Source organism: Pistacia vera, unplaced genomic scaffold (assembly GCF_008641045.1).
Source record: "Pistacia vera cultivar Batoury unplaced genomic scaffold, PisVer_v2 Contig1114, whole genome shotgun sequence".
NCBI lineage: Eukaryota > Viridiplantae > Streptophyta > Magnoliopsida > Sapindales > Anacardiaceae > Pistacia > Pistacia vera.
Window position 1 is genome coordinate 71,812 of NW_022195154.1, and position 11,728 is coordinate 83,539.

Genomic DNA, 11,728 nt, shown 5'->3' on the forward strand with positions numbered 1-11,728 from the left:
GCGAGAAAACAACAATTGACATCCGCACTTAACCAATTAAAATTTGAAGTACAATACCATCATCTTCCACCTTTAATTTCACTGTCTTTAAGCCTAAAGGGCAAACTAATTTGTTCTTTGACCTCGCATTACATTTGTCGTCTACAAACAATCTATCTTTAAGAAAATAGAGACTGATCTTATGAGATTAAGACCACTAATAATCTATTATATCTACACATATAAGAAAATAAGCGTGAAGCGTATGACAAACATCGGAGTAGTGTTTGCCGTAGACACTCCGACGCTCAATTCACAAGGCTGAGTGAGGCTAATTTAGTGAGGGTTACGGAGAGAGAAGGTTACTAGAAATCTAGTCGGAGACTATAACTACGACTGTGATGCGAAATTCTCAAGAGTGAGAATTATGGGGTCTGAAGGTGTAATTTATGTCCCTTGTGAAAGGATTGGTCTCTGTTTAAATAGTAACTGTAGGATCTTCGAATCCTAGTATGACTGTGAGTCCTTGGAGTCGAGGTTTCGTGAAAAATGAGAACCTTTGGTTCTCTTACCTTAGTGGGGAAAGGGAGTCCCAACAGGTCTAAGACACGAATATTAGACGAATTAGGATAGTGATGGACTTCTTCAATAGAGTTCGGATAGTACTGGGATAAGTAGGCGACCTTAGGCTCCAAGTAGATCCTAAGTCCAGAAGGTGGCCTAGGATCAAAGGGTCTGGGCCCAAATAAACCAGCGATAAGGCCTAAACGAATCGGATCTTTGCTGATTGGGTCCAAATTGTGAATAATTAGGTATTTGTACCAAACGGACTTGACATTCAAACTTTGTTACAGGCCCAATTGGAATTGGGCCCCGGCTTCGAACTTTGTTGAAGGTGTTTTTATCTTTGGGCCTATTTAGGTTGAGGATAATTTTTGGCTCTAACCACCATTAAATCAACAAACCATTTATGAAATATTTCTGATTAACAAAGACGCAAATCAAATTATTATGGAAAAATAAATAAAAAGAGATATTAAAACAATTGAAAGTAAAGTACATTCAACATTCTTCATTATGCTAAGAAGCTGACTCTGATAGTGATAGGTCAGTTATTATCATAATTTTAAACATCTTAATCAAAAGTCAAGAATCTTTTTCAGAGAAAAGACGGACAGAAGACTTGCAATATTACTTTCGTTTGCTTCGGCTTCTTGACCTTAGTTTTGTGTTTTCCATATCACGTTCGACACGTACTTATCCATTTATCTAAATTTATTTAGTTATACCGTGTAAATGACTACAAACAATGTACCATTTACCACGTTCACTCGTTTTTCATATACACGTTCATTTTATATACTGATTTTCATGCATGCATGGGACCCTTATTTTCTGAACTTCACTTGGACTTGATCATTTGTTTTACTTTCATATTCTAGACGCCAGAAAATTCTTCTATTCTTCCGAGTTGAGATGTCATCTATACGNTGGGAGTCTATTTTGTTCAGCATTGAAAACTCCTGACATCTGATTTCCTGCAGTAAACTAAGAGTGAACAGGAGGTTCACCAATATTCATCTGAATTAGCTAAGACATCACATGCTGAGGCACAACACCAGAATGAACTCCACTCACGGGATAGTGCAAAGGTATTCCAGATAAAGGAAAACTTTGACCTGAAGCTGTTTTAGATGGTTTTTGTTTTGAAGCCATTAAGGCAGAGTACAAATGCTCATGAAAATTCATCATTGCACCATGCTGTCTTTCTAAACGCATCTCATGTTTATGTAAAAGAAACTGGGCTTCTTGGAGTGTAGCATGGCTGCTATTTGACTGAAGATTTGCAACAATGGCATCATACTCTGGTCCAAGACCATCCAATATATATAAGAGTAACTCTTCATCATCAATATTCACTCCGCTAGCGTTAATTCATCCCCTAATTCTTTCATCCTCAAAACATATTCATTTATACTCTGTGACTCCTTTTTTGTTGTTTGTAACAAGTTTCTCAAATACAAAGTTCTTGCTTTTGAAAAGGACTGAAAATGCAATTCCAACGTATTCCATATTTCATACGCACTGCGACATTTTCCTACATGTCTAAACATTGACTCAGAAATAGACGAAATCAACCAACTCACCAAGAATTGGTCAGTTCGTTTCCACATATGATACTTAGGGTTTGGCTTTTTAATCAAATCTTCATTTTCTTTTGTTTTCTCAAATTTAAAGATTGAAGGACAAGGATTCTCACCGATTACAAAACCATCCAATTCGTGAGATATCAGTGCTCGTAGAACTTGTGAACGCCAGTAATTGTAATTTCTGTCAGTCATTTTCACAGTCAGCGTGGGAAGTGAAGGTTGAGCTGCTTGGGTCTGTGCATTTGCATTACCAAACTGTTCCATATCTGCTTTAGAGGTGTTATTGTAAAACTCAGGATTCAGATCTGCCATTGACGTGTGTCTGAGGCTCTGATACCAAGAAGAAATTCAAGAAGAAAGCTTAAAGAACTGAACGAAAAACTGCAGAGAAGAAACAGAGAGACGAAACAGAGAAGCTGTTATAACAAATTGCACTTTTTAGTAAAGTGTTTTTCTCATTAACTGTTCGAATCTTTCGCAGACACACTTATAATGCTGATGGTGACTAAAACGCACCATTTACATAACTCATCAGAGTTTACAAAATAACCCAAGCCATTTTTTCTATTCTTACAATTTCACCCCAGGTTTCTACAAACTAAACAAAACATAAACTGTAATAGAAACCAAAACAGCGCATGCGAATACACTTCATATCACAATAATCCTCCACCTTTAATTTCACTGTCTTTAAGCCTAAAGGGCAAACTAATTTGTTCTTTGACCTCCCATTACATTTGTCATCTTTCTTTACTAGTTATTGTAGATGCAAAAAAATCTACCTTTAAGAAAATAGGGACTGATCTCATGAGATTGAGACCACTAGCAATCCGTTGTACCTGCACACGCAAAAAAATAAACGTGAAGCGAACGAAAAACATCGAAATGGTGTTTGCCGTAAACACTCCGACACTCAAGTCAACAAAGCCGAATAAGGCTAATTTAGTAAGGGTTAGAGAGAGAAGGTTACTAGAAGTCTAGTCGAAGACTATAACTACGACTGTGATGCGAAATTCTCGAGAGTGAGAATTATGGGGTCTGAAGGTGTAATGCCTATCCCTTGTGAGAGGGTTAGCCTCTGTTAAAATAGTGACTATAGGAGCTTCGAATCCTAGTAGGACTGTGAGTCCTTAAAGTCGAGGTTTCGTGAAAAATGTGAACTTTTGGTTCCCTTACCTTAGTGGAGAAAGGGAGTCCCAGCAGGCCTAAGACACGAATCTTAGATGAATTAGGGTAGTGATGGACTTCTTCGATAGAGTTCGGATAGTACTGAGATAAGTAGGCGACCCTAGGTTCCAAGTAGATCCTAAGTCCAGAAGGTGGTCTAGGATCAGAGGGCTTGGGCCCAGATAAACTGACAGTGATGTCTAAACAAATCGGATCTCTACTGATTGGGTCCAAATGATGAGTAATTGGGTAGTTGTACCGAACGGACTTGACATGCAAACTCTGTTACAGACCCAATCGGAATTGGGCCTCAGCTTCGAGCTTTGTTGAAGGTGTCTTTGTTTTTGGGCCTATTTAGGTCAAGGGTATTTTTTTGGCCCAGCCATTAAATTAACAAACTATTTATGAAATATTTCTGATTAACAAAGACGCAAATCAAATTATCATGGAAAAATAAATAAAAAGAGAAATTAAAACAATTGAAAGTAAAGTACATTCAACATTCTTCATTATGCTAAGAAGCTGACTCTGATCGTGATAGGTCAGTTATTATCATAATTTTAAACATCTTAATCAAAAGTCAAGAATCTTTTTCAGAGAAAAGACGGACAGAAGACTTGCAGTATTACTTTCGTTTGCTTCGGCTTCTTGACCTTAGTTTTGTGTTTTCCATATCACGTTCGACACGTACTTATCCATTTATCTAAATTTATTTAGTTATACCGTGTAAATGACTACAAACAATGTACCATTTACCACGTTCACTCGTTTTTCATATACACGTTCATTTTATATACTGATTTTCATGCATGCATGGGACCCTTATTTTCTGAACTTCACTTGGACTTGATCATTTGTTTTACTTTCATATTCTAGACGCCAGAAAATTCTTCTATTCTTCCGAGTTGAGATGTCATCTATACGTCAATCAGTATGAATTATATTCTCTTTTCTTTGTTAAGGTTCAATCATTTGTTTGATCGGAGATCAAGTTTTACACGCACCAAGTAATCCATATATTCACAATCCAAATTCATTGAAAATCCGAAAAGATTTTTATTGATTTCTTCAATTTTGAAGTAACTTAAAAGGGTGTTTGGTTACCAAGAAAACTGAAAAAGTGTAAGAAAATATGAAAATGTTCGAGAGAGTTCAGAGAAGATTTTCTTTTCGTAGTATATCACCTTTATTATCTGTTCAGTTGACATGGTTTTATTTATGTCATCTTATATATGCTCCTACAATCATGTATAGATCATTTTATCTATTTCCAATTCTAATTATATAACTACATAGTAATGAATTATTAGATGATATTTTTTATCCATTTGGTACATTGACGATATTATATATATACACGAAAGACTCTAATTACAGCAATACTTTCTATCATCATCATGATCTAACTTCTAGGAGTCACTTAGAAATTACTTTTGCTCTTTAGTTGTACAAGAAAATTTGTTATTTCACTTTTCCATTAATTATCTATCAATAAATGATTCGTATGGCCGGTATTTTTTTTCAAAGAGTTTACATTAGATATTATATATATACACGAAAGACTCTAATGACATCACTTTCTATCATCATCATGATCTAACTTCTTAGAAATTACTGTTGCTCTTTAGTTGTACAAGAAAATTTGTTATTTCACTTTTCCATTAATTATCTATCAATAAATGATTCGTATGGCCGGTATTTTTTTTCAAAGAGTTTACATTAGATATTATATATATACACGAAAGACTCTAATGACATCACTTTCTATCATCATCATGATCTAACTTCATAGAAATTACTGTTGCTCTTTAGTTGTGCAAGAAAATTTGTTATTTCACTTTTCCATTAATTATCTATCAATAAATGATTCGTATGGCCGATATTTTTTTTCAAAGAGTTTACATTACCAGTACATGCGTGTTTCAAGTTTAAATATTAATGGTTTTGTTCAGTGTAATTATGATTATTACAATTATTATTTATATAAGTTAAGGAATGAGTTGATTCAAAAGATTAAATTAGTAAAGATCTAAACGTTAATATTTAAGTTTAATAGGTTCTTTAAATATAATGTAAAGCAAATTTTACGATCATAGAATTAGTTTAAATGAGTTGATTAATGAATCTAGCTAAGATGTTTTATTTAATTGATTGAATGAACTAATTGCGAAAATTTTCCAAGACATTTAACTAATGAATTAAATGATTTGAAACTCTTGAAGGACTAAAATATGATATATTTGACTTGGATACCATATTAAGAATCTATGTAATTAACTTAAAAGTTTAAGTTATTAAATATTTCAAGACACAAGATTAGTGTATTTAGTCTAACACAATTGAACAAGAAGTATAACTCGAAAGAAACCCAAAGGGTTGGCCTGACAATCAAGGAGATTTGTTACCTTCATTGACTTCTTAGGGTCACTTATCACATTGTGACTTACCTAGTCCTTTGGGCTTGTAAGGTATGTAAAGGATCTCGGAGATTAGTTGAGATACATGCAAGCTAGACCGAACACCTTAATTACCAAAATAAAAAAACAATAAAACAATAATGTTTTACTTACAACTTAGTTATACGACCAAAAAAAATTATATAAAATTTATGTAAAATAACTACTATATCCTTTGTTTTTTATCTGATTGTATGACTCAATTGTAAATATAGCATTATCCATAAAAAATATATATATATAACTTGAAAGAGAAATGTTTTAATCTAATAGACATACCACGTCTAAGACCCATTTGAAGAAGCTCTTATATCAGAAGTTTAAGCTATCAAATAATTAGAATCCAAGAAAAATATGTAAGTCAAACACAACTGAACTACAAATCTAACTTGAAAGAGAGATGTTTAAGTAGATATAATGGACATATATAGACATGAAATGTATATATGACTAGGAATTATTTTGTGTAGAGTAAGATTGACTTTCGAAAATGGATCGTTTATTTGTTAAATTTATGTAAAATTATAATAATATTCTATTAAATAAGCATGTCATCAATATAACGATTATATCGAACATCCTGGTTATTAAACCCAAAAGATTTACTATGTCGAAGATCCTGGTTATTCAACTCAAAGACTAATAAAATCCAAGTCCATGCCTTAATTATTCAATATGAAACTCTAAAATATTATTATTGTTTGTTGCAATCTCGTTTTAACAGTTTTATATACGAAAACAATTTTTTTTAAATATGGTAATTGGTCATCCCTCGGTATAACTTGAACTCAAGATCGAGGGTGCTTTCAACCATGCATCCCTCTATCCATCCGATCACAAATGAGTGGTTGGAAACAGTTTTTAATTTAACTTAAAACGATAAACCAATTACATCATTTGCCTTTTGGAATAATGCTTGGCAAGTACTAAGGAAAAACAAAAAGAAGAAGAAGAAGAACGAGAATAGAAGAAAATTTTGAGGAGTCAAGCCTGTAATGAGAAGTTTGCAATATCACAACAGAAGAATTTTAAAAATGTTATGAGGATATGCTTTAAGGAATACTAATATGTCCATATTCGCTTATCATATAATATTTCATCCCTTTTATGTTTTATTAAATAAGATTTCTTTTCCTAAATATTTTATAGTTAAATAAATATCAAAATTAAAATAAATAGAGTAAAAGAGTTGTTAAGATCAATTATATACATGTATCATATCAACTTAATTAAAATTGAAATTTTGTAATTTTAATATTATATGTTTGATTTTTTTTATTATTATTTTGGTATTTATTAATGTCAAATAGTCATTTTTTTTCAAAATGCCTAACTTTTCTATTACGTACCAAATAAATTATTAATAAAATGGCGAAAGCAGGAAACTATACAGTTACTCCTGGTTGTTGTTTACTTCTTCTGGGTGCACGCCGCGTTGTTATGGTCAAAAATGAAAAATATATATCAACACGAGGCCTAAACGTTAAACAAACATACAATGTTCCGTGAGCTACCTTGTGTGAAACGACAATACAAAAACCTGACGACGCTATAAAAGTTTATGCATGCTGCGGCTTCTGCCCCAAGCTCACTTCTAACACTTATTACTTTTCATCCCATTAAACCTCCATGCCATCTCTTGTTTTCTTGAAATCATGTCCAAAAGGAGATGGCAGTTGGCTGTAAAAACCATCTTTTGTTCCAGAATTCTCCTCTCACTACTGCACGATGCTCAAGCCAAGAAAAATAAATGCTTCAACATTGATTTAACAAGTCTCAGTGAGCTTGTCAAGCAGAAAAATCTATACCAACTTCAAAAGTATGGAGGGATTGATGGTGTAACTTCCGCTTTGGAAACTGATCTTGAGATGGGGATTCGTGGTGATGATGCTGATATTGCTCGTCGATATGAAAAATTTGGTTCCAACAAGTATGAGACACCTCCTGTAAAGAGCTTCTTTCATTTTCTGAAGGATGCTCCTAAACAGGTCATAAATGTCATCCATTTAACTTGTGCAGCCGCTTCTCTTGGATTTGGCATTAAAACGCGTGGTCTTAAGGAAGGTTGGTATGAGGGTGGAAGCATATTTGCCGGTGTCATTGTGTTCATATCCATCTCGGCTGCAAGCAACTTTTACCGAAGCAGACATTTCAACTTGTTATCAACAAAAGTAGTACGCAACAATGTCCAAGTTGATGTTGTTAGAAACGGAAGGAAGCAGCGAATGTCTATGTTTGAGATTCTCGTGGGAGATGTAATTTGCCTCAAGCATGGAGACCAAGTTCCCGCTGATGGATTGTACTTAGATGGGCACTGTTTGCAAGTGGATGAATTAAGCTTAACGGGACATAGTGATCGCTATGTGGCGGTAAATAGCAGCAACAATCCATTCTTGGTTTCTGGAACCAAAGTGTGCATGGTTGAAGGAGATGCTTGGATGCTCGTGACTTCAGTTGGAAACAACACAGTGTTGGGCGAAATTCTCAACCATATGAATCTTGTCACCAGCGAACAGATGAATCCACGAACTCGACTGGATAACCTAGTCTCATCTATGTTTCTGCTTTATTGTCTCATTTGTACTTTTAAAAACATATTCAGCATATTTCAAGAGAACTTAATTTGCATTTTGTTTTTACTTGATGGCCCTGGCTCCCTCAGCAAACTCAATAGAACACATCGCTTGACTTTTCCCAACATATATCGTTCCATAATACAGCCGTTTCTTTCAAAAAAAGCTGTAGCCAAGAATCACTGTACATCTTCCACCGTTAATGACAATGTTAATTTGGGCAATAACTTCTTCAAGATTGATCGAAAAAGTCTCACTCAGCTTTTCCAGGAGAAAAATTTCGATCGACTTCAAGAGTTTGGAGGAATTGTTGGAATGGCTCATGCCTTGTATACGGATGTAGACAAAGGGATTCGCGGTGATGTCGAAGACGTTGCACGCCGACTTGAGGCCTTTGGTTCCAACGAATATGAGAAACCGCCATCCAAGAGCTTCTTGTATATTTTTGTGGAAGCTCTTAAGGATCCAACAATTATCATCCTCTTAATTTGTGCTTCATTGACTCTTTTTTTGGGCATTAAAAGGCATGGCCTGAAACAAGGGTGGTATGATGGTGGAAGCATATATATATCTGTCGTTCTTGATACTGCTGTCTCTTCTATAAGTAACTTCAGGCAGAACAAACAATTTTATGAGTTCCCGGAAGTCGACAACAATAGGAAAATTGATGTTGTCAGAGGCGAGAAGCTCCAACAAATATCAGTTGTCCAGATTGTCGTTGGAGATGCAATTTTTTTAAAGACTGGAGACAAAATTCCTGCCGATGGTTTGTTCTTAGATGGATCTTCGTTGCAAGTGGCCGAATCAATCATGTCATGGCAAAGTGATCTGATGGAAGTAAAAAGCAGTCAGAATCCATTCTTGTTTTCTGGCACCATGGTGGTCAACGGGCATGCTCGAATGCTTGTTACTTGTGTAGGTATGAACACAGTATGGGGCAAGAAAATGAGTCAAATCAGCCAAATCACCGGTGAAGAAAATTTATTGCAAGCTCAGCTCAATGAGCAAACCTCTCAAATAAGTAAGGTTGGGTTATTAGCTGGTTCAAAAGCTCTTCTAGTCTTGTTGGCTCTCTACTTCAAAGGTGGACACAAAAAACAAGATCTCAATGGCAACAATACAGAAGTTGATAACATAGTGAATGCTGTGATGGGGAATATACCTACAGCAATTACTGTTGCGTTAGCTGCAATTCCAGAGGGTTTGCCGTTGGTTGTTATATTTGCTCTTGCTTATTCAACGAAGAGAATGATGGCGAAACTGGCAGTGGTGCGGAATATTGCTGGTTGTAGGACCATGGGTTCTGTCACAACCATATGCACTAACAAAACAGGAATACTGTCGCTCACCAAGATGAAAGTGACAAGGTTCTGGCTAGGCCAAGAATTAATTGAGGAGGGTTCTGCTGATTCATTAATTTCTTCAAATCTTCTTGAATTACTAAAGCAAGGTGTTGCTCTAAATACAACATGGACTGTCAACAGGACAACTTCAGGATCTGAATTCAAATTCTCAGGCAGTCCTACTGAAGAAGCAATTCTTTCTTGGGCTGTCTTGGAAATGAAAATGGACGTGGAAGAAGTGCAACGGAGTTGTTCTATAATGAGCCTCGAAGCCTTCAATTCACAGAAGAAACGAAGTGGGATTTTGATAAAGAAGGCTGACAACATAATCCACATGCATTGGAAGGGAGCAGCCAAGATAATTCTAGCAATGTGCTCAAATTACTACGATACTTCTGGAGTCGTGAAAGATCTGGATGTTCACACAAGGAAGAAATTCGAGTTAATTATTGAAGATATGGGAGCTAGTAGCCTTCGATGCATTGCTTTTGCGCATAAGCAAGTTTCAGAAGAAAAGTTAGAAGGCACAAATGAACAGAAAGAGCTAAATGATCAAGGTTTGAGCCTAATAGGACTTTTGGGTATCGATAACCCATGTCCGCAAGAGGTCAAGAAAGCTGTTGCAAGTTGCCAATTAGCCGGAGTGAACATCAAAATGATCACATCTGACAATGTTTCCACTGCAAAAGCCGTAGCCACTGAATGTGGGATACTCAAGTCAAATGAATACACGTCAAACAAAGCAGTTGTAGAAGGAGAGGAATTTAGAAACTATACACCAGAAGAAAGAATGGAGAAAGTTGACAAAATCTGTGTGATGGCGAAATCTTCTCCCTTGGACAGACTTCTCATGGTTCAATGCTTGAAACAGAAAGGTCATGTGGTTGCAGTCTGCTCAAGCAATCGGGCCAATGATCAACAAGCAGTGAAAGAAGCTGATATAGGACTCAATCTGAGGACTCATCGAGGCGCTTTTGGAGCTGAAGAGAATTCTCATTTCATTATTTTTGATGGTAATTTTGCGTCTGTAGCGACAATTTGGAGGTGGGGGAGATGCATTCACATCAATATCCAGCAATTCATTGAGTTTAGGCTCGCTGGATATCTGACTGCTCTTGTAACCAACTTTGTGACGACACTGTCCTCAAGAGAAGAACCTTTGACACCAGCTGAATTACTATGGACACAATTAATCATGGACACATCAGGTGCTTTGGCTCTTGCTACAAAGCCGCATTCTGACGAGGAGCTTGTGAAGAAGAAACCGTCCTCGGATCTTACAGGACCATTTATAACAAAAACTATGTGGAGAAACCTACTAGCTCAAGCTTTGTATCAAACGGTTGTCCTCTTAACCTTGCGGTTTAAAGGCGAACCAATTTTTGGTGTAAGTAAAAAGGTAAGACGTACCATGGTCTTCAACAGTTTTGTCCTTTGCCAGGTCTTGAATCTGGTTAATATAAGGAAATGGTATAAGAAGAATGTGTTAAAGTGGATACTAAAGGACAAGATATTTGTGTTGACAATGGGAGTGACAATTGTCCTTCAATGGGCAATGGTGGAAGTTTCAAAGAAGTTTGCAAACACAGCGAGTCTGGATTTGGAGCAGTGGGGTACATGTATTGGAGTGGCAGCTGTTTCTTGGCTAATTGATTGGGTTGTCAAGAGCATACCAGTCACGGACAAGCCGATTTAGAAGTGTCTACATCTCTAGCGGAAAAACTATTTATTTCGTGACCCTTTTCCAAAGTTTAAAGTGGAAAGAAGACTCGAGAACATCAATCACCAATCATATATTTGAATTTTTGCCTTCTGCTTTGCATATTCTAATGGAAATATAAAAGTATTGTCAATTTTATTTGAGCTTTTAAAGATATATACTTTTTAATATACTATTTAATATTTGTTTATGTTAAAGTTTTTGTCGTGGTTCACTTTTCTTGGTGACTCAGCTCGTAATTAATAGTGCATCCTTCGTATAAGTGTTTGTTAGTTTGTAAAGTTTTTTTTTTTTTTTTTTCCTCTTATTATTGAAATGTTTGGACCAGTTTACATATTTT

The 11,728-nt window shown here is 35.6% G+C and overlaps 1 protein-coding gene across 1 annotated transcript; it reads left to right on the forward strand.

Annotated features, from left to right (window-relative positions):
- Window positions 1-7,407: 7,407 nt before the first annotated feature.
- Window positions 7,408-11,364, forward strand: LOC116141392 (putative calcium-transporting ATPase 13, plasma membrane-type). Its single transcript, XM_031426905.1, has one exon. It carries the CDS (start codon window positions 7,408-7,410, stop codon window positions 11,362-11,364), a length of 3,957 nt encoding a protein of 1,318 aa, XP_031282765.1.
- Window positions 11,365-11,728: the final 364 nt, after the last annotated feature.

Bases quoted from the DNA above. Each gene is read 5' to 3' on its own strand.
- LOC116141392 (XM_031426905.1), top strand. From the start codon at position 7,408: ATGTCCAAAAGGAGATGGCAGTTGGCTGTAAAAACCATCTTTTGTTCC.